The following is a 24,313-nucleotide window of genomic DNA, read 5'->3' as shown; positions in this document are numbered from 1 at the left end:
TATCAAACTCATGAGCATATGAATCTTGCTGATTATACTATTGTTCAAGCTGCCTGTTCATAACTCAGCCTCTTATTCCATTGTAATGCTTGAATGATTCACATACAATGTTTCCAATCCATTTTTCCTATCTCGTGAAACTTTTTAACAAAATGTTAGCATTTGCAGGCACCAGATGTTTTGACATAAGGAGAAGCAATATGTAAATTTTAATCCATGCTAGGAACAATAGCCTGGAGGCACCTTTTTCTTATTACATGAATCATATACTTAACCACAATGAGGTGGATTATATCAAAATCATCACCGCCCTGAATATAGAACACTTGTCTTGTGGTTACCAATTAATGAAACTGATATATATTTAACTTGATGGGTACCAGTGATTTAACCAATAAGCTTTAGCATACTTCACTGCTGCAGCCTCCTTTATAATTAGACTCTTGGTCTGATTATTATCACAACTTCATATGTTTTCCCCTAATCTCCCATTGGTTGTCAGTACAGATGATGCTGACATTAAATCTGTTTGTCTGTCAGTTGCAAATATCACTACTTTTAATCAAGCAGTGTATCACATAGTGCTTTTCTAATCTCTGAAATAACTTTTGATTTTATTTTCTGATACTGTTTATTTAATCATTAAGTGTCTGAGTCTGCAACAGGCTGAGCATTGCCTTTCTTCAAAGAGAACTGAGGACTCTCAGTCCCTCACAAAGGAGCTGAGTACCTTTTATGATCAAATCCTAAGTGCATAATAAATATGTAAAAAAGCAAAGCTTCTTTCCATGGCTAATCACTGAACTTTAAATAAAATTTATAATAATATTCTGTTTTAATACTGATAGGGGTGTCTTAATGATTTGATGCAGTAAAGAGCCTGGAGAACATCTTTATTACAAATAGAATGATTATCTGATGTACACAAACAATGAGCACTATTTTACATGAAACAATGAACTATTACAAAACTACAGCTGAAATATATATTACTACTCCACAACTTTTGCATCATTTCATGCACAGAAAGCACCAAATATCTTCTGAAGAAAGCAGCACTTTTGATATTAGGAATTCAAAATGCAATCCAAATCCTTACTTAATTCATTAAGTAAGAGTATCTTTTAGTGCCAAATGCTACCTAATTATCAGCTTTAAGAAAATGTTTTACATCTTAAAATACAATATTCTGTTTATCCTAGATTGTCTGGGGAACATCTAGTACATTAAAAGGTTTTTGTAGAGCTTCTTAGTGATTTAACTGATATCATCATGCCTGCTAGCAATTTTGCAACATTCTGAAAACACTTTCCATAAATCAAAGCCTTAGCAGCAGGAATAAGCAGATGGCAGGAGACCATATTAAAGAATGTATCAATTATTTTTATTAATGGGAGGCTACTGGATCATGATGTATCATAATGGACTAAATGTTTAGCAGTTGTGAAGTGTTTTGTCTGTTAGGTATCTCAGATGTTCTTAGCGGATGTTATTATATTGTCTTGTGATGGCATTCTTTGAGGGACTGGATAGTGAAGTTTCACAAGGGACATATAAAAAGATGTTTTAATTTCAGTCCTTTAATTGTATTCATATAATAAACATAAAATACCAGCATGTATAAAATGTAATTTTAAAAAGATTTCATGTACAGTGCATAATAAAGGACATTCTATCTGCATACATTGACTTAGAAAACAAGATACGGTTAACAATGAAAAATAGCAATTATTATAAAAATATTCTACAGTCTCATAATAGTAATGTAAATGCCTTTACTTATCTAAGAGACTTAACATAATTTTAAATTACAATAATTTTACATCCTCCATTCATATATACAGCCCTATTAAAGTCAAAATGTATTATAATAACAATGTTCTTATTAAGATTAAATGACTGAATTATACTTAGTTATTTTACTATATAAAGCAACTGTGTTCCTGTTTGTTAAAACTGTTCGCACTTTCTGTAGCTTTTCACACTATCCATGCTATGCACAATGAAATAATTTAGGTTTCTCTTCGTAGTATAGTATCTATATCCATTTCATGAATTAAACAGGATGTTAATATTTCAACTCCCTTTCCTTTTGTGTAATTATCAGTCCACTCTTTTGTGTATTCTGTAGGAATATGTCCACCAGCTTCGAACAGCTGTTACTGAAAACAAGCAAAAACTCTTCATTTAATACGTCTTGACAAAAATAGCCGGTTCCCCTTACCCCCTGCCCTGCTTGAGGTCAAACTCCATACGTCTTTAAATTCTTTTCTAGGCCCAGAGCCACAGACATATTATGCACCTCTTTCATGAGATTTCCTTAAACAGATCTCTGTGGGAAATAGCTAAAAAGTGTATTTCGCTTGCGCCACATTTTAGTCCAATAGAACTCACTTGGATAGCAAAGAAATTCTGCCTGAGGAAGGACAGCAGGATTTGTCCCTGTAGCCATGAAATCCCTTTCCTCTGTGCAAGATGGTAGGACCACAGTCTGCTCTGCTCCAACAGTCCTCTCAGCTTCCCAACAAGCTCACCAAATCTGGGGTGGGAGAGGGAGCACTTACTCCAGAAAGTCTGGGATATGGTTACCAGCACACACATCCAAATGCCTTCCGTACCACCTATTCACCCCCACAATGTCCTAGATTACTCTTTCTTGCGCCCTGCCACTTAATTTTAAGGGTGATGCTGTAATACAGGTTATAGTTGTTAGCTAAATTATTAATTCTGATTACTTCCTATGAGAAAAAATGTAATGGTAGTGAAACAACATCGCCATAATACACACCTGCAGGTGTGGATACGTTTAGTGTTTTGGGCAGTGGGGTTGGGGATTTTGTGTGAATGAAGAGAGCTTGAATATGCTTAATGATAGATGCAATGGCGGAATATTGCAAAAGAAGCATTCACAATTTTCTGTTAAGTTTCTCATGCAAGAAGAGAGAAAAAATCTGGTGCTTCAGACTGGAGCAATTGTCAGAAGGATGAAAATCGACTTTAAAAAATTTAATGGAAACACTATAATTGGTTTTTATTAGAACAGTGCTTACAGAAGTGATGAAATTCAGGAAGTTACTTAAAGTCAATACAGTTCAGAAGTATGGTCTAACTCCCGTGTAAAAGTTCAATGGGAAAATCATGTAATACATTCATATTTAATTTCTTTTTCTCCATTATGAGCAATCCACACTGGTGTATTTAGAACTAATGTATTAGAAACTGCAGTACAAGGACAGATGGCATATGCTGTCAACCAAGTATCCCCTCCTTTCATCGGTTGAAATGCATCCTAGAAGAGACATAATGTGGGCAAAAATTTTACTTTTAGTTTATCATATTTTGTGTTCAAATGTCAATATTAGCTAGTCTTTGGTAAAACTATGACAAAGTTGTTCCTCTTCTTATAGAAGCACTCCAATCAAAATGCTGATCAGTACTATCAGTACCTTTGGTTAATTCTCAGGTGCCGTTCCACCCCTTTTGTCCACATTAAAAAAAAATTACCAGAAGGTGGTTGTTGTTATTATTTTTAACCATGCAGTGGAAGCATATCTTAGCTGCTTCTGAGGGTCAGGTGTGTGCTGGGCTGTCTGGGACCCCACACATGAGTAACATGATCAGTTCTGTTCTGTTCAGCTTACATCCAAGTAGTTTGCATAGGCTCATAGAAATCCTTGAGTTTCCTAAAAACATAAATATTCTTGTGAAATTGGATACTCCATCATCCTTCATAGCCATCCAGACATAATTTATTATCCCACTGATAACTTTCCATTTAAAAAACTACTGTGTCGCTATCTGGGTTGGTCAGGAACGGGCTGCGGCCCTGGAGGAACACAAACCTCTCAAGGACTGTGAGGAGGACCCAGGTACCAATAGCAGAAGAGGCAATAGGAGGAAACGATTGCTCTGTTCTTGGGTAATATGTTTAAACACTTTTTAACAAGTTAACACAGAGACAACAATCCATTTTAATCTCTTCTTACTCTTTCCAATCCTGTGACACTTCTGGGCCATGAGGCAGGCTCAGTGACAGCAAAATTAATACACACTTTTGAAACATATTTTGAATCATTAGAGAAGTCCCTAATGTGATCTTTTGGCTCTGGTTGAGGAAAAGCTATGAAGAACCTGTGCCAGCTTATTTTCCCATGTATTAATATTACAATTAGAATGATTGCACTTAATGTCCTCCAGGAACATGCATCACCCTCCAGAATTTCACTATGTGTAGAAATGATATGCCTTCTACCTGCCCTCCAACTGCCAAGCCTTTACTGAGTCATCAAAACACATTTTCTGAACACCCCTTCCTAGCAAGCTAGTTATGAACAGCAGAGCATCACATCAACAGTTCTTCAGTTTGAAGAGTCTTCCTCTTCAGCTTTTCTGTAGTGAATCCAAACCCAAATTTGAAATGTTTGTTTCAAGTGTATGCAATGGGAATCTTGCCATTTCCCTCCATTTCCAAATGGATTAGGGGCATGCATACAGATAGAGTCCCTTTGGAAAAACCTTACTGTGCTGCCAAAGGACACTGAAAGTGTTGTCTAGGAGCACACTGTCATGTTTTTGAATTCTAATCTCTTCCACACAAAAAAGGACACAGTTTGAATATTCTTGGAATAAGCAGCTGACATAGCACTGTCACTGGTAGTGTTTTTTTTTAACTTGTGCTCGTTGTAACACAGAGCATTTCTATCAAATTGTACATCCATACAGTCTTTCTGCTGAAATGTCGCATCTTTCTCTGAGTTTGTTTGAGTCTCTGTCATTGTGTTAGTTTCCATTTTTTTTTTTCTGCATCATTAAAATATATATTAAAAGCCTGTTCTTTTTCTACAAAGGAAATTAAAAAAAATGGAATTCCATGAAACGTTTACTGGATTGTCTCCTTTTAAAGAGAAGCCTATGCAGTTTAAATGTCATGCCCACTTCACTTGTATGAAAGCATTGCCATCTGTTTTTTCAGATTTAAAATCTGTAACATCTCTATAGTACCCAGCTAAAATAATTCCCTCTTGCTTCACATTTTGTAGAATTTTTAGTTATATAAAAAAAGAGAAATTAAAAAGTGACTAAAACTCATGTTTATAGCAGAGAATCGTGAATGCAGATTGAAGGGAGAGTTTGAATACACTTTTATAACATGGGCATTCCTTTTGTGGTAGCCATTCTCATAGGGCTGTAAAAAGTCATGGAACAATAGTAAAAACATCCCAGTGAAGAAGGATTTGTGCAAATGTCAGCTGCGAACAGAGGGTGTAAATCTGGGACAAAGTGATATGAGTTCATGTCCATCTCAATTTCCTGTGAAGTAAGTGCTGATTTAAACCCTTGTCATGTAGTAACTTATCTTCACGGTGGCTTTCCTTATTCATATTTAAAATAAGCATAAACACCATGCTTATGTTCAACTCAGTCTTCTAGCAAGTGGTTTAGAGAAGTATGAGGCCCTTTCTGCTTTTATAAATCATCTCCTTCATCTGTGCTAAAGCTGCTTCTCCTGCTGCTCTCCTTCGATGCGGCTGGGGATGTAGAGGACAAGAGTGGGTCTGTTCCAAATGGTGACACGGTGTCATCCAGTAAAATTTCCTCTAGCCGTTGTTCTTCTTTTAAAGCTGCACTGAAGGACAAATCCGTGAAGTGTGAAAGTGGATCAGAAAAGGCTGTAGATCCATCGCAAACATCAGAATTTTGTCCATGTGCCAGAGGCATTTGTTGGGAGTAGTCTACAGAGTTCTCCTCTGGATAAGACTGTTGCTTGATGACCTGTGCAGCTAAATCGACAGCACTGAGTGAAGACATGACTGGAAGGCCGTGTGCACGTGCCTGGATCTCTAGTTCCTAACATTTTTTAAAAAAACAGTTAGATAATGACTTTAAAAGACAAAACAGTGTTTTCAGAACTATCGCAATAAGTCTAAGGGTTGTACACGCAAATTAATTTTACCTTTTGTCCAGTTGTGAGAGCACATCTTAAAATATGAAATTGTTAATCTATGAACATTTGCCACTCGAGTATTTTTATTTCCCTTCCTGTCGTTAAGCAACTGTCCTACAAGAACAGGAGGTAGGACAGCCTCTTTAAAGCTGTTGCATACTGAATCCAATAAAGGTGACAGAAGAACATTGCAACTTTCTCGTTCGTTGTCCACTGCTATCCAGAGGAACAGAAGATACTTTACTTGATTATGCTTATGATATACAAATATATGTGTAAATCACCATATATAAGGTGACTGATTTTAAGTCTGTCTATCTATTATCTATCTATCTATCTATCTATCTATCTATCTATCTATCTATCTATCTATCTATCTATCTGTCTATCTATCTATCTATCTCACCTTCATATGCGTCTGTATTCAAATCCTGCATTTCAAGCCATGCAGGACCATATCCAGATGTTACATGGCACACTATACCCAAGGAATGTGTGAAATCGTTAAAAGGGAAAATGAAAATACTAAAGGGAATTTTGTGCCCAGTATCAATTTTTGGCTGCAGGGATATATATTTTTCTTCCTTTTTTTGTCTTCCTCTGGCTCTAGTACATACATAAGGAAACTCTTTGTACAAATACTTTACTAACTTTCCATGCATTCCTTTATGTAAGGTCTAATTATCAAAGGAATTTCCTAGAAATCTAAAAAATACCCCCTCCCCAATATACACAGCAATAAATAGGGAAAGCCAGTTCATTTTTAATAAATGTCATTTGGGGAAAAATCATATAGATTAATAAAGCTTGATGAGGGGTAAGTACTGAGAAAGCTTTGTAGTTCATGGCAATGCTCTTATACAAACCTGAATTCGGAGTAGAAGTCTTCTGTTAGCATGCTCTAATTTCTTCTGCCTGTGTTCTAATTCTCTGGCTCTCTGTTGTTCTTTTTGTAGCCACTTGATGTACTCCACTGATGCTTTTAAAATAGTTCCTTTGTTCCAGCGCATATCACTGCAGAATGTAGAGATAACCTTTTCACAATTGTGCATGTCAGCAGAATTCATAAGAACTTACAAAATCTTTTACATTAATATGAAATAATGATTTACATGACTATTATTCACTCTTAGATATTATTGCTTCTGAATGGAAATTTTAATAGAATAGTTAAGAAGCCCTTATATAGTAAAATTAATCCCAGAATGAAAATAAGTGTCAAAAGAAAGTAATAAAGTGACTTTTTGTGGAAGAGCTAAATGCAATATCATGATTCTACCATTACAGTTTTTATATTTTTAGTGAAAATTGCTTTTATTATTAACTCTAAGATTAAAATCTATGTGCAGTATTTCTGCATTAATGAACTAGGAAATATACATTACTGAGGACTTAAGCCTAAATTTTTAAAGATCATTTTGAATATACTACTCCTTTTACCTGACTTACTAATGAGGTTGCTTTTATGCTTGTTGAGAAAAAAAGGGTCTGTGCTGAATGCCTCTCCTCATTGATGATAGACCAGACAAATCACACTTTGGTAACCATAATTGCTATGGAATGACACAAATCCCATTCAAAAATCTTGAAACAATATAAACCAAATTAAAATCCACAGCTACATGCAGACCCTAACTCAAATAAAAGCCTTGCAAAAAAATAAGATTAAACCTGTCCATCATTCAGGAAAACATGGTTTAACTTCCAGCTTACAACCAGTCTTACTAACAACAGTAGACTTGTTCAAATGCATATATTTAAGGACTTTCATGTACCCTTCTATCGACTTTCCATGTATTCCTTTATGTAAGGTCTTGGAGGCCTTGGAACAAGAATTAAGTTTGTTGAAAGTGTTTAATTTCTAATAAAGTTCAGTATTTTATGATACAGGATGGGCCCACTACATTAAATATACAGACAGAAGGGTTTTTCCAAACTATGCACAGCACTGCAAAATGGCTTAGACCAAGCAGAAGATTGGCAGAGGTTCTGGTCCTTTAAAGCAACCTGAAAAGGGAAAAGCTATTTAAACCAGTAAGACTGAAGTTGGGAGTAACAAGTAATCAGATTAGTGCATTATTTTTTTGTACCTATTTGGAAAACATATACACTGCATTTATAGAGTAAAAAAAATATTAATTATACTCTAGTCAATCACTTTCCATTATTACTTGGTTGCTTTAGTTCATGAGACTTGCTCCTACTCACACGTGCACCTCTGGTGGGTAGAACTGTGATCTGGTGTGGATTTGCTGCAGAAGTGTCTATGCTTTACATTCAGCCTCTCAGAGTAAACACCTAAGGAACTTTGCACCCTTACCCCAAGGCTAAGCACCCTTACAGACCACCACTAAGGCAGTTGTCTTCCTACTGAATGCACAGGGCAAAAGCCAGGCAGGTACAGGGTTTGGGGACCCAGACCACCCGGCCTTTCCTGAGGCACTGTACTAGGGATAAAACCTTATGGAGCTGACAGCTTTAAAGATGCTCAGAAGAATATGCAAAATTATTTGTAATTGTAATAAAGCATCACAGTGTTTAACCATATCCTAGTATTTAGTTCATTTGCTAGAGATTTGGGAGAACCAGCTTTTTGATCAGACAGGGCTCAGATTCACATCTCTGTCCTCTCTGGGCAGCACACAAACCGTGGGGCTCCAGCACACTGGGACTTCCCCTCGCCTCAGTGATATGGGCCAGGAACGCACAGCTTTTGGGATTAGAAGGAGAGGAGGTCAGAGAGAAAATAACTATTGTCTCAGACCCTGCCGGCTACAAAGCCAAAACGTCAGAGGCTGTGCACTGAAGTGGGCATGTTGTCTCATTTAGACCATCCCTGGTCAAAGAAACTAAAGCAGAGGTGGGAGTGGGAGCCAAGAGCAGAACCTGTCTCCCTTGTGACAGCTGAATCATCTCTTGGTAATTCTTCTGCCTCCTCCTTCCTTTCCCTGTACGCCTTGTCCAGGAGGGAGGACATAACATTTTCCTGCCAGCATCCCATGGACTCCCTCCTAGGAGAGGGCTTTCTCCTTGCACGTGGGAACCCTATGTTCAAACTGTAAAGGTTAAGGGAATTTTTAGTACACATGATGCTTATTTTCTGGACAAATCTTGACTACCATCACCACATTATTAATCTTGTTTTCTTCAGACCTCGAGAGGCAAAATACTGAGCGGTCCCTCCTCTACACCCAAATTGCAGTGGAGCTTGAAAGGCAGTGAGGTGCCTGTCTGCCTACACCAGAGCACTCCTGAATAAATCAGAGCAGATGAAGTTAAGAGAAAAACAACATTTCAAACCGGGAATCTCCACTGCCATCTCAGATATGACCTATACGTGCTATATCCAGCTCAGAATTACAGTAGGCTTTTGTTTTAATTTCAGGTGAAAACAACTGATTTAGGACATTTTCATGGCAACTTTGAAAAGCGCTACAGTGACAGAAAAACCTGTGTCATAAACTCTGGAGAAACACGATCTGCATAGGTAAGGTGGGTCAGCTCCTCTGAGCATGTAATTAAGACAAAACCAAGCCAGTTTTGGACTGATGGTCTGAACATAAAAATGTAGCACTATGAAAGTAGAAATTAATCCATAGCTGGCAAAATGGAAATAATTAAGACATGCAACAGCAGGAGAAAAGTATGCATATATCGCATATGTGGCAAATATGTCATAGTGATTTCACAAAAAATCATGTCAATTATAAAATATTATTAATTCAAAATCAAATTCAGACAAAAATATCTTTAATTTTTCTCATTGACGTATAAATTCATGGCTGTATTTGGCATCTTTTTGTGATGAAAGTTATTCATGTTACACATAATTGACAACCTTTGTGATATTGCTTAATTTTAGTTCATGTTACCTTGAGAGCTTGAATTTTTACATATATGGTAATGATATTTTTTCTCATAAGTTGAAATAAATCTTCACTAGAGGGCTAATTCCTGGATTCAGACTGCCAGAGAGATGGATCTGGTCAGCGTCTGCATGAGATACGTATAAGTAGGTATCTCTTGTGGTAGTATTTACAAATCTGAGACACAAAACCGTCATGGATATCTAGGATGAAAATGCTGTGGTTACTATTATCATTTAAGAAACTTATTTTATTGTGTATGCATGCGTGTGGCTGTGCGTGTATCCCACATATCTTCTACATCTCTACACATATATACATATACTGGTTGGTGTCTTATCAAATGAGGAATACTGAAGTTAAATCTTCCAATGTCTGAAGGCAACACAGCAAAGGATCAGCTGGTGACCTTAGAAGTAAATGTGCCTTTCACTCCATGTCTCTCTATACCAGGAGCAAAAGAAAATACTGAAGATGTCTGTGCTGGTTCTGCATTGCAGACACTCTCCATCCATTTTAGCCCAGAGCACCATACAGCAGTCACAGGACTATGGAGAAACAGAGGCTCCATGCAGATGTGCAGGGTTGGAAGGGCAGCAGTATAACCAGTAAAGATGAAGACAAATAGCACAGTACCTGCATAGCAATAGTCTGCAATGCATCTAGCGCTGCTTAGCAGGCAGGCAAGCAGATTCATCTATGATGGGAAGGAAAAAACACCTCAGCATTTGAAAACTGATTAAATCCAAGCACAGAAAGTGCATAAGAAGAATTCAGAAATTCTCTGACCAGTCTTCTATTATTCTTCTGGAAATGATGCATTCTAAATTGGGTGCAAATAAAGTTATCTGAAAAATTATAAAACTGGCACTAGGAAATTGTTTTTTGCTCTTAAGAGATTGATATGTTGTGCTTGCTCAATATATAATACAGATAAAATTTGAAATGACAAGGCCTACAAACCCATCTGAGAACCTTTAAAAACTGAGCAGCCACTGGCAGTTGTTAGTCATTTCACTGGAAACAGCTTTATAAGGACAGACAAAACAGTTGCATTTATAACTCTTTTGAACCTACAAAGTTCGATATGGAACAACTAGTCTTGGGAGATGGCAAGAATTCTTTTCTTTCACTGCCTATTAATTCCTTTCTTTTTTTTTCCTTATACTTCATTTTTATTGTCAATACCATGGGAAACTACACGTGAAATAAGTCAGTTGAGAGCAGTAAGAAGTTTTGCAGGTCTGGTCATCAGCAATGACCTTTGCAAAGGAGAATTGTGTCTTTGTTTCTGTGTGTGAATGTGGTACAATAATTCAAAATTTTTAGCAAGCTAGGCATGTGTTATAATCTAGTTTATTTAAAAGAGAACTACCACACTTAACATGTTTTACATGGACAAGTAGCAAATAAGTAAAAAACACATTGTGTTTTATTAGTCCCTGAACCCTATCTCCTCCTAACTTTGCCAGTTGAATCTCTCTACAAAGCTCAGATGCCCAGACCCAAACATGTAACTCTAGGAGAGTTTCTCATTCAGAAAGGAAGCATAGCCATGACACTGATCTTCAGCTCATTTCCATTAAGGTAACTTGTTGAAGTCAAAGGAGCTTCACTAGTTTACACAAGTTGAACTCCTGTAGGAAGGACAAAAGCATCTGATCATCTAAGATTGAAACTAATTAACAAAAACGGAGTTTGGTAGGGGGTGATAGTCACAGAGTTTGCCAGCCACAGACTATTTACTAGTAATAAATACATCTGTGAAGTTGAAAGTGTGTTTGCAGACCATTTCTTTCCCTACTTCTGAGAAATTAGCTTTAAACTATGCTTGCTCAAAGAAATACTTTGAAACCTTTGTACTTGTTTTGATGACCTGCACAATTACAAAGTGTATTCTCCTGAAAGGGGTACCAAGTTTCCATTTTATAATAGCATGAGTGTACACAAGCTTTTCCTTTACAAGAAATGTGGCCATGCTGGCTGTTAGTGGGTCTGTCCACAGACAACACACGGGTCAGGCACAGGCAGAGGTAGAGAGCAGAGGAAGAGTGAGGCCAACCCACAGTGGTTCTCACATCCTGGTTCTGTAAAACGACTAGAATTCTTAAAAGAAATATTTTTTTTTCTTAGTATTTCTGGCAATTCTTGTCCAGCTTCCATAAAACATTTCTTGAATAGGCATTTCCAGACTCTATCACAATGTGAAGTCCTGTTAACCACCTAAAACTGGGTTCTGAAAGGCTGAACACAAAGGAATCATGAATGGAAAGGTAGGTATATTTAAAAAAAGCAGGTTATGAGTTTTTCAGCAAAATATGACTGGGTATTTTGGGCCTTTTTTTATTCTATTTTTGAATTATTCTGTAAAATTGTTTTGCATTTCTGAACAGTCTACCACTTGGATATCTAAGCACTGAAAATTAAACAAAAGAGTCAAAGTTCTTTGCAACTTATCTCCATTTTCTAATGCTGATGAAGTGAACTTAAAACACCCATTCATTTAAGCAATGTAATCCACACTTTTCATAATTAAATTTTAAAAAGAACGTGAAAAGAATAGGGGTTTAAGCCAGTCAAAAGAAAGTCCCTGAGGAAGCTCTGCAGGAGCCAAACAAGTCCACTATATAACTAACAAAACAAAAGTGAAATAAAAACCCCACGCCCCACTTCTAAGAAATATAAATCATAAAAGGTTCCCAAGTAGCATCAAAAATGTCCTTTTCTGTTCCTGATTCTGAATGCAATCTTCTCGAAGCAAGCCTACTGGGACAGGCATGCTAACCACAATGGCTTAGTTATAGTAGTATTTGCTCTTTAATGCAAAGGCTGATTTGCTTCACTGTCTTTAGTCCAAGCATCAGTAAGGTTTCTCCTTTTCCAGCTAAGTTCCCACTATAAGAAGAATCTTCTAAAATCAATATATGAGGTGAAAATGCTATGTGTGATAAAATATTACAGATAAAGTATTGTAAGAGATAACACATCTCTTTCTTTCAAAGAAGAAGAGGGCATATTGGGGGCACAGTAAAGTGTTATAAAGGAAAAAGCAAGAACTGAAAGAGAGGGTAAGGACACTGAGTTATGATTCGGCAACACAGGACCGTACCAGAAAGAAATAATAATTTTGATCTGCTCAGACAACAAAACAAGCTGGTCAAATTAATGTGTTTCCACCTACAAATATATAAAATGTGTTTACATTTCTTTGGATTAATTCAGTCCGGCACCAAACTATAGCAAAGTTATGTTATAACCTAGTTTTTCAAAAGCATCCTGCACCTTTTCATGCCTTTTTTTTCTGAATACAAACTTGAAAGTCTTTAAATAGGCCTATTTTGAAAAGGAGGGCTGATTACCAGCCTTTTGAAGACAGCAGACCCCAGAACAAGAGACACTTAAATTCACCTTGTGCATTTGTAAACATAAGCCACTTTGGGGCTGTCACACTGTTGAACTCAGTCATGGGTTTGCACACTAAAACAAGAAAAGGTGATATCTTCAGGATCCATACCTGAAACTTTTCCATCAGGCAACAACACCAAAATCTGTGGGTAAAATCCATCATTCACTTACTAGAGCAAAGTTATAGGTCCAGATCATACATTTTAATAAGACCTTAAGTGATTGCTCTAGGTATTAATGTTTGGAATAAGTTCATAAACTAAAGCTAAATCTAGATCAAAGCATGTAACTGAAACACCTCTGTAGGCAATCAAAAATCGCAACTGGAATTTGTACCTCTGTCCATTTCTAATTGCAGTATAACTTGCTTCCATTATTGCTTTATAGCTGCAAACCAACAGTGCCATCCACTGTTTTTCTGAGAAATCTTTCAATTATTTGCCCAAATGGTCTTGAATACTGAAAGATGCACCAGCAAAAGTAAAACTCTTCTACCACTCTGTGTTTACAATGGATCACATGTGGCCAAAATTGTATTTGGGTACTTAAAGCACTTCTTAACTCAGTTGTAATACCTAATTCTATATTAATAACAAGATCATGCCCATTTAGCTCATCTTGGGTGGATACTGTAGAAGGAACTGAGCTTGTGAATGCTCTAAAATTGATGTGGTATGTTAACTTTCTCTCTGGTGATTTCACTCCAAGTGGCCTGTTATGCCAGCCTTCTACTTATGTAAGTCTCACACAGCTTTATATTGTTATAGAAATCCTTAATATAAACAAAAGTTTCTTAGTCTTAAGGAAAAAAAAAGGCTGAAATATCAATAGATGTTTTCATCTGAAGTATCATGCAGGTCTGTATTGACATGCAAATGATAAAGACAAAATCTCTATAATCAATTTTATGCAAGTCACAATCATGCTAATGCATGGTCTTAAGGCTTCCCTGAGTGACATGAGAAATCTAAGGCTGAAGTTCAGCAGTAAATATGACACTGAATTGTTATTGCTAATCCTGCAATAGGCTTTCCTACTGAGGCGGCTTTTTTCATATTGATGACAAATATAAGCTTTAAGGGAATGCTGGTATAGATTAAGCAATATGCATTTTGTCTTACTGTAAGTATATGCATTAGTATAAAATGCTATTATTATAGCATTTATAGCAATTATTATTTTTATCCTTGCATTTTAAGACTGTTGTTTTCCTTGCACTGAGTGGAGAACTTTTGAAAAATGCTTAGACTACAGAGCCTTAAGCTGATTTTTTTTTCTTAGGCAAAGGACAGAGTGACAACATGCATTTTGTTTTATCCCACTAGAGGGCCCATGGCAAGGGCTGAAAGCATCACTCCTTCTCCAGAGATGCTACACAATTGCTCCCAGGGACAGAACACTGGACTTTCTGTTGCTTGGCTTATCTTGCATTTTTCTTCTTTTTGGTTTTCTTTGGGTTTTTTTTTTTTTCTCCCTCATGTGGCAGTCTCTCTTAAACACCCTGGAATTGCTTTCATTTTATTAACCTTTCACATAAGTTTTCCCAACAGGCACCAAAAATCTGTCAAAGGTTTGTTACTTTGACAGCCTGATCTGAGCCAGTGACCCAGCATGGAAGATTTTGTCTCCCATTACTCAATTCTATAGCCAGTATATGCAACTGTCTGGTTTTTTTCCCTGTATTTAAACTATAAACATTATTATAGGAAAGACTGTTGAACTCACGGATCATTAGACTTGGGGATGAGTGTGCCAAGCTCCTTGATTCGGTAATTAATATTATACCTTCTTCTTCTCTCAACTGTTAAAAAGAAAAAGTTACTATTTTTATGGTGAAATATTCTTGGAGAAATTCAACAAAAAACATTTTAGTTAGTTAAAAACAAGTTAGTCAATGTGCAGAAAATTTCTTCCTCAAACAGAAATTCCAACACAGTCTCTTACCTGTCTCTGACTTACTCTCAGGACAAACTCCATGATTAGTACCATCTCTGTACCTTACCCTAAACGTAGGTTTCTCCCCCATTTACAGATAGGCTCCTAGACAATGAAATAGCCAAATATTGTCTAAATGTGAGCTAACACTTCTTTTTTTTTCTGATGTTTATGTATCCTTTCTCCACTCTGCTCCCGCACAATGGAGTTTTCAGCTTAGTGGAGTTTGCTAATGACTTCAACAGGTCCACAAGGCAACTCATCCAGCATTTCGTATTTTGTCACAACTCCTGCTACAGATCATGGTTAACAGCTTCTTTACCCCTTGTATTCTGTTGTCAGTGTTGCAAACCACAGAGAGGACATATCTGCAACCATATCCCTTCACCAGAACTGAGAAAGACTGACCAGAAACACTTCATCCCCAGCACATCTGTTTCCTTCAATGATGGACAGCACAAATGTTTTTACAATAACTTTTAAAACACACAGAAAATGAAGAAAATCCTCATTTCTGTATTTAAATTTATGCTTCTCCTAAGACAAACTATGTATGGTGTCTTGGTTTAGTTAGAAAGATAGAAGATAAGCCTCTTAAAATCTGTTTCCCCCCTCCCTGCTCTCAGTCTACTTTATCAGCATTGGACTGGTATCCACGCTGGAGTGTGTGCCCCTTCTCTGCACACCTTCCTGCTTCCCATTTCACTAATTTAGAGAAAATTCTTCTCTGATTTCTCTCACGTTTTTCTGCAGCTGCTTTTACATGCAGGAACCTCACATTTTCTAGTGGATAGGCCTGAAGGACGTCTCATTGTGTCAGGGGATTTCTTGTATGTACCCATCTCCTGGGTAGCCTAGTTACGGCAAGACTGAAAGACAATGTGGAAATCCTGTACAAATGGCCAAAAGGTCTTTTTCTATCAGAAAAAAAAAAGTGTTTTGAGGAGGAAGAAGGGCAAACGCTGTAGGAGTCCTGTTGTGGTTCTGCTAGTTGTCAGAAACCAGCAGTGATGTTCCACTGGCATAAACTTGAACTTTAGCCCACTCCCTCCACATTGTACCTTGACTTAATCCAGACCTCACTGAATAGGCAGGATTCTGCTTTGGTACATCACTGGCATTGCACTGAGCCATTTCTGTTATTCCATGCTTCTTGGAAAACCTTACCTTCGTCTTGGTATGCTAACGCAACTATACCCTGTCAGACCAGAGCTGAGCCATGTAGAGCAGCCTAGAACATGGATGCATGCTCCCCTCATCCATGTATGGAGATGTGCACTTAAAGTTGGATGTCCTAATTTTGAATATAAGTACAAAAAGCCAGTGCTTAGAGCCTGGTATAGCTAAGTTAGAAGTGTGCAGTCAAGGGAAGCCCAGTGGGTCTTCCTAGGCTGACTTCAACCTTCTCACAGTCATGTGAGCACATCGCTTTCAGTCTCAGCCCCACCACATAGATCACTTTTAGTTCCTTACTTCCTCCAATACATAAGGGTATTTTTCTTCCTGTCTTTGTGAGGCTTTCAGGTTTGTGCAGCAGTCAGCCATTTCCTCCCGAGCTGATTCCAGCTCAGGGAACTCCCCAGGTGTTATAATTTACCCAGGTGAAGCGCTCTGCCTTGGTGAGACGTATTATCTTGTCTTACTCTCTCTAGAAACAGGAATTTCACTCAACAGATTAAAGCATCTCAGGTTCTGTAGTCATGATTCACATATTCAGGAGACAGGGTTGTAATCCTCCTGAGCATACTGTTAAGTGACCTCTTCATCCCATTGGCATGAATGTGCTGTGTCTTGTAGGAGAGCACAGTGTATGTAAGCACATAGCAACCGAGCAATTTAAAAGATGTATTTCAGTTATGTTGGCAAAATAATGGCAGAGAAAAAGAGTTTTAAAATGTGCATTAACTATACAGTCATATAGCACAATAGCTGTTGTTTAATATTTACAGTGTAGAAAATCTCTGCAAGAGACTTATCAAAAAATAGTCAACTAAACATTGGCTATAAAAGAAGGCAAAGAAAAATTCTCTTTACAAGTGGAAACTTACAATATTATTTTTATTTTATATTTTTATATTTTTTTCCTGAAAATAAACTCCAAACAATTATGCTAGTGAATTAGGGGGAAAATTTTGAAGCTTGGAAAAGTGTTTCAACAGAACTTTCCTGATTTACGTCTGTTGCAGTTGCAGTGGTATCCTAAGTTATCAGTAATATTTCAAGTACTAAATTATATAAAAACTAAGCCAGAAAATTAATTTTTTAACTACATGGACAGGATAACCATATAGCAAGCAAACATTATACCCTTAATACTTTATTGGGGGGGGGGGGGGAACCAAGCACAAAACAAAAATACATTTAGTAATGGTTTAAACTCTTGCTGTTACAGGAAGAAGAGGCTCCATTTTTTAGATCTAAATTCCTTTTCAGCATTTCACTGTGGATCTGGTCTTTCAAAAGTAATATGTTTCTAGTTCTTCCTGGGTATGAGGAGGTATAAGAATATTTCTGTAAAATGTAGACCTTAATTCAACCTGGAACATTAATGTTTGTAAAAATCAGGTTTCAAAAACTGTTTTTTCAGAACATGTCTAAAAAATCTGGTACTGATAAAAGTGTAAATCACACTAATAAATCCTTTATATGTAATGGATTAATATGTCCAAGCCATCAGATAGTAGAGCTGTCTCCAAAGTGACTTTGAGCTCTGAAGTATACACCTGGAGCCAAACCAGAAGAGATGTTGCAAGTCTGCATGCCTTCAGCTCAGCTGCCAGTGGTGAGGGACACTTCTCAGACATGTCTTCTGTGTTCAGGAAGGATGATCTCAGAGCCAAAATGAACAGTGGAGGCAACGGTAAGTCCTATCATCCCTAATGCATATGTGTGCCTGTCTTTTCCCTTCTCACAGTTCTAGACAACTCCAACCAACTTCCTTTCCTCGTCCAGCAAAAACTCCCCATTCCTGCCCAAACAAGAGAAGCAGCAGCTGCCCTAGCACTTCAGAGAGGATGTGCTAGCAACAGGCCTAATAACCTACATAGTCTATCTGTAATCCACAAAAATATACAGGCAGAAATAAGGATGCCTTCTGGAAAGTCTAAGAAGCAGAAATTTGACCACAGTGGTTGCTAGCACATTGTACCAGTGGATGCATACTTCCAAGTAGATAATTTCATGCAAGTAAGGCCATAAATCCCTCTAAGATTAACAGAATAGCCAAAGAACAAGGATATAAACAAGAAAACAAAGATATAAATAATGACTATTAGTTAATTACCAGTTTAGGTTTAAATTCATGGAATCATAAAATATCTCAAGTTGGAAGGGACTCATAAGGATTATCGAGTTCAACTCCCAGACTATTTCTGTTGGAAAAAAAGTGGAAAGGAGAACTGGAAAATGTAATTGCTTTATTCAACACTTTTTAAAAAGAATCCTTCAGGGTTTTTTATTCCAAATTACTCTTTAGAGGGAAAAATTGCCTAGTTTTATAGGCAATCTTCTTTCAGCAATAAAAATGATTTATCTCCTACGCTGGATAAATCAAAATGTTGTTTATTTTTATGAGTTTAATATTTAGACACTGAACTATGAATTTCACTATATTAAAAGCCTAAACCACAGAAGACTATTCCTCTAGAACTGAAATGCCTAAAATCTGTAGGTAGCTGCACTGTTGTCCATAAAGGAAACAGAAATATACCACAGCCTACAGAGGTTAGGGGGCTTGTGTATCAGAGCAGAGTCAGAGCACCATGAGTCTCACCTAGTCCTGCGCTGATCTCCTTTTGCAACATACAATTTCCACAACTTTAAGTGCTTAACTAGTGTTTAGAGGTTGTCTGATATCCTCTGTATATTTTTTTTCCTTCCCATCACCCAGAGAGATACAGCCTTTCACTTGGGTGCTTCAGTAAGGTGTGAAGACTCTGGATTTTCACTGTTCTGTTTTCCATCATCTGCCTCCGTTCTTGTCTGTTTTGCACTGTAGTTCTCAGAAACAACATCAAGTAAAGCGTAAAGGATACATCTACAACTGTAGAGTGAAAACATAGTAGCAGGAGATGATATGGAAAGAAATTAATTGCAATATCCTAAGTATTTTGAAAGACAAAAGTCAAAGACAAATTAATTTCAGGGAAGAAAGCTGTGTTTGGAGACTTTCAATTTGATTACGCTGGTAAGATGCTGATCTAGAAGAGTAGAGGCATGATAACTAATGTATATTATGTCGGCATTCCCCATATATTCCATTTAATGAGATGGAAGATGAACATATACTTACTGAGATTGTGGTTATCCTTTTTTTGTCTCTCCTTTGCCATTGCTCGTGTATCTGCTTCTGACAGAAAGTAACATTTATTAAAAGAGTCCTTAAGTTGCAATTCCAGTACTTCTTTCACCTTTTCAAAATGGCCTCTTGTCACAAAGAGCAGCCTTCCAGTTTTTTTACTTCATTACTCTTTTTATCATTAAACAAGATCATAAGCAAATCTATATTCTACCAGTACTAAATTTTTGAGCAGGTCTGGCAGGTTGCTTAAGATTTTTTTACTGCACAATTTTATTTAAGAACATAGAAATGCTATGGAAGGGTATTTTTCTCCAGTTTGCTGTATTTTACATTAGGATAAAACTTACAATACACTAATGTGAATATGGATTTGTATATCCCATAATGCAAGACTTAATCAGATTTGTTAGATATTGAACAAACTCACTGTTTCCTCTGAGTGACACTAATAAACTGTACATGGTTGTTAGCATTCTTTGGATTAATTGAATGTAACTTTTAAAGTTGTTAATCCACTAATATAGATTTACCTTGAATAGCCTTATTGTAAGGTTTTAAAAGAACCATTTGTTCTACCCTGGAACAAATTTAATGGATGATAATTTATTTATACCGTTGATCAGGAGCCAACATGTGGAAGAATCCACTGTGTTTCCTAAAATAATTAGGTTTATTAGAAGCATGATGTTATAAAAAACAGAGGCAAACATGGTTTCTGAATTGCTTAAGAGGAGCACAGAAAGAAAACATTTCACTTTGGTCTTTGTTCTTTTCCTTAAATGAAACTACAAACTTCAATATTCTCAGGAATTTAATTATGGACATCTATTTTATGGGTAAGATTTATTCAACTTTTAAGAGAAACACCATCATTTCTGAAATTATAAAATACTAAAATCTTAGCGTTCTTTTACCTGTGAGTTCCCTTTTTACTGGTAGATTAGCTGGGCAAGAAGCATTTGTGAGACCCATATTAGCTGGTGCCATTCCCTGGTCACTGTTATATATATCCAAAATGCTGCTAGATAGCTTAAGGGGTAGGGGAGGAAATAAGAATAAAAGAAAATATTAAAATAAGTTAAAGACTTAAAAGATTAAAAAATATGATTCAAAGAGCAAACTTCTTTGAATACGAGTCTGGTGTTCTTTAGAAGGAGCTGTGTACATGAGTCTAAAGGGAAAGCTTGCCATTATGTAGCGTTAAGTAAAATTGAGAAGTGAAGGGTCACAGTCTGCCACTGTTCCACAAGCAACTTTCGAAGTGCTGTTTGCTTGGGTTTCAGATGCAGACTGATGGCAGGATATAGCCCCCAGTGCCTGGTTTTTAATTACTTCTATACAGTATTTTCCAATAACAGGATTACCACAACTGCACTTCAAACATGAATTAGGTTGAAAGTAAAAATAACCTTGCTGGTTTTGACCTACTCCCCAGTGATTTTTTAACCATATCACTAAACTCTGAACTGATACTTCATACTGTGCCTGGTCTAGCAGTATAAAGACTCAGTGACCCAGTTAGATGCAATAGTTAGAATTAGAGTGGACAGAACATCAAAGAATATGCTTTAAGGAAAGAAACTGTGCTGTTGTCAGGATAGACCAGATAACTTAATGGTTTTAACATGCATAACATATAGAATCATGTATACCATTATCCTTATTACCTTCCAAAATGTAATACGTTATTGAAATAAACCCATAGAGCGCACTTCAAGAGAAGTAAGGCTAAAGTATGTTTCTATGGATTCCAAATAATTACCCAAATATTACTTTGACTTGAATAATTTCACACATCTGAAGTAACTAAAATATGTAGAAGTTTAGTAAAGAACAGTTCAGGCTCTGCTCAGTTTCTATGATCATATAACCAACCTTTCAGCATCGATCATTAGCTTATATATTTCTGTATGTTCATGTGAAAAGAGTCCAAGTTCAGGTTCAGAAAAAGGTTTGTATTCTTACTGCCTTCTAAGATGATAAGAGCAACAGCTGGGGATTTTTTTCATTTTATTTTGCATACAAAATTTGTGCAGACAATTATTTTTCTTTCAGGGCCAAAATACAGGACTCAGACATTGAGTTTGGGTCCACCTGGCCAAGAAACAAAAAGGAGGAAAAAGTGGGTGAAAAAAGTGAGGAAAATTGTGAGTAAAACTACTCACTTGAGATAGAAATTAATGAAAGGAAATAAGGAGTAATTTAAGAAAATTGCTTTTCATAGACAAGAAAATATGTTTTTACAGATCTGCACCCATGGATCCTGAAACACCCTGGCATTTTTCAGTCAGGTCATCAAGACACCAAACATAGGTCTGCTGGGAACCAGGTTTTTTTAGACTCTAACAATTTCTCTTCTCACAGAGACTGTGAGCTTCACCACAAGTTATTCTGACTAGAGACACTTTCCCAATGACTTGCTCAGTGTGAAATTGTTCCACAGCAGCGGTTGCTATATTTTTACCTTAAATTTGAAATTGTAAATAAGTTTTATTTTAAAATATTAATTTTACTAAATTAGCTAATAACTTTACTAAATTGTCTGAAAAACTGGTTTATGTTAAGTTCTTCTAGTTGTATAACCCACAATGAAATGAAGCAATCAGGATTCTTTTTGAATACACATAAATAATATGCTTATTTTTAAAGTAATTTGCAAAGGTTTATTACTTAGGAGAACTGACAATTCTTAAATACCATTAGAAATCATAACACCAAGTCAGTTTGGAAAATCTCCTTACGTATTTGATCTCTCAATGAAAATACTTTTTTAAAGAATGTTTGGAATTCGGTTGAGTATTACTCAAGAACAAGCTATGTTTAATATGCAGGATTTGAACGCTAAGCACACTCACACATTAAGCACCTTTGTTTCATTCCTTAGTGGTAAACTGACAAGTATTACAGAATTCACTGGCAGTTTTAGCTTTGCATTTTCTTTGTCCACGGATAGTATAACTATACTACAAGAGTGAACTCATATTAGCTCTAGACACATATATAATGACTTCCTACATTCGTGTAAATGAACTTGGCTTATTGAAATTATATGAAAACAGAATTTTCATATTTAGTGCTGATTTTAAAAACTGAGACTCAGTGTCACTCCTACACTTACTGCAATGGACTTTGGATAAGGCTGTTATGTGGCTTAGGCTATCATTTTTGTGAAGTGCTTGGAAATAGTAACCACTGAAAATAATATGATCTAATAAATGATCTCACAAATGAGAAATGCATATCTACCACAGTTTTCATATTTCACACAGTGTGTATGTGAGTTCAATAATTTGCATTAAACTGATGGCAATCTTTAATTTATGAGATTATCAATACCATTCATGAAAAAATCAGAATTGTAAACCACATTTTGACACAAACCCATGAGATACATCAATGATTACTTCTAATTTTCAAGCAGTAATTACTCTTTATCCTTGAAATATAGTTAAATTTCTATAAATTAAATTTCTTTAGTCTTTTCACAAAGGTGTGAATTCAAACAACAGGGCCCAAATCCAAGAGAAAAGGTCACGAATGGCCAACGTAGCTGGTAATGAAAAAATAATAGCAACACACCTGAAAGTTCAGAACAGTATGAGGGTTCAAAAGAGGGTGAGTAAACTCAACTTAAAGCCAAAGGTGAGCATTTTAACTGAATTTGATTATACAGTTGATAAAGTTTCTTTCGTCTAACTCAGCTGCCGTTGTCTGGAGTGATAAGGGTTCATATGCCTCCTTCCATCAGCAGAACTGCTGGGGCAGCATCCTGCAGAGTCAAGGGTGCAAGCAAGTATCTGTCGATGGTCTATGTGTGGCTGCACTAATACTTTCATAGAGCAGTGAAAGTCATGAAATATTTTCCCAAATGTCCCATATCATCTTTGTTTCATACAGACGGTCTCCAGCATTTTTCCCCTTAGCATTCGGCAATTCGGAAAGTAGACCCGTAACCCCATGTGGAGATGATGAAAATGAAACCCAAACCCAAGTCATTCATCTACTTATAGCTACAATCCTATAACCTTACTAATTAAAATGATTCACATATATGCTAATCACTAACAGTGTCAAAACCAGAGTTCTGTCATGCTATTAAAGAGAAACTTTGTTCTAATGTTAACTGTCCTAAATTATTCTCCAGAACTTGGACATCAGAGAATAACCCTATTCAACAACACTGTCACAGAAAGCCTACAAAATTCTCACTCATTTCCCTATCTGAAAGCACTAATTTCTGGGCTGTAGAATCTGTCTTTCCAGTTGAAACACTGAAAAAAAGATATGACCATTTTTAATAATCCATATGTAGGGTACTCCTGGGGGAACAGAGAATGGTAGGTTTGATCCTCTAAGTCTGTCATCATCTCAGTCAGTGCATTGACGGATTGGATAACAGAGTAAACAGCTTACTCTTCTGGCCATGAAAAGGACACACAAAAAAGGGTTCTTTTCTTCATACCTACATCCCTTCCAGACTTAGGTTTGCTGTCTCCCTTCAGCATTTGTCTGGGTGATTTTGCTCAGTACAAAAGCAGTTGTGCCAATCGCACTAAATGCCTTGTTCTTCCTGTGCATTTAGTAGAAATCTCAAGTACGTTGTAATGGCCACTACAGTAAGTGCCTGCTCTGTGGATAAAGCCACTGGCGATCTCCCTTTGACACTGCCTTCATTCTCAGTTAGCCAGCACAGCATTTTCACACTTACAGTAGGGCAAAGTGGGTATAAAGCACCAGTAAATTAGACTACCTTTGACGGTTGCCGTGTTCCTACAGAAATGGTGTCACATGGAAAAATTTGTTATGAATTAGTGTGTGAGGAATAATGCACAATGTCAGGATTCAGTATCAGGAGAAGAAATA

At 36.7% G+C, this 24,313-nt stretch overlaps 1 protein-coding gene across 2 annotated transcripts in view; it reads right to left on the bottom strand.

Moving 5' to 3' along the window:
• Positions 1-886: 886 nt before the first annotated feature.
• Positions 887-24,313, bottom strand: part of TFEC (transcription factor EC) — a 144,193-nt gene continuing 120,766 nt past the window's right edge. For both annotated transcript variants that reach the window (XM_064447065.1, XM_064447072.1), the window contains 5 exons: positions 20,365-20,479; positions 19,442-19,498; positions 14,941-15,016; positions 6,811-6,958; positions 887-5,847 (listed from right to left, as the gene is read on the bottom strand). In XM_064447065.1, the coding sequence (XP_064303135.1) occupies positions 5,467-5,847; positions 6,811-6,958; positions 14,941-15,016; positions 19,442-19,498; positions 20,365-20,479 (777 nt within the window). In that variant the 3' untranslated portion in view covers positions 887-5,466. The remainder of the gene's footprint in view (positions 5,848-6,810; positions 6,959-14,940; positions 15,017-19,441; positions 19,499-20,364; positions 20,480-24,313) is intronic.

Source organism: Phalacrocorax carbo, chromosome 1, assembly GCF_963921805.1.
Source record: "Phalacrocorax carbo chromosome 1, bPhaCar2.1, whole genome shotgun sequence".
Taxonomy (NCBI): domain Eukaryota; kingdom Metazoa; phylum Chordata; class Aves; order Suliformes; family Phalacrocoracidae; genus Phalacrocorax; species Phalacrocorax carbo.
This window is presented reverse-complemented; position numbering and strand designations above follow the sequence as displayed.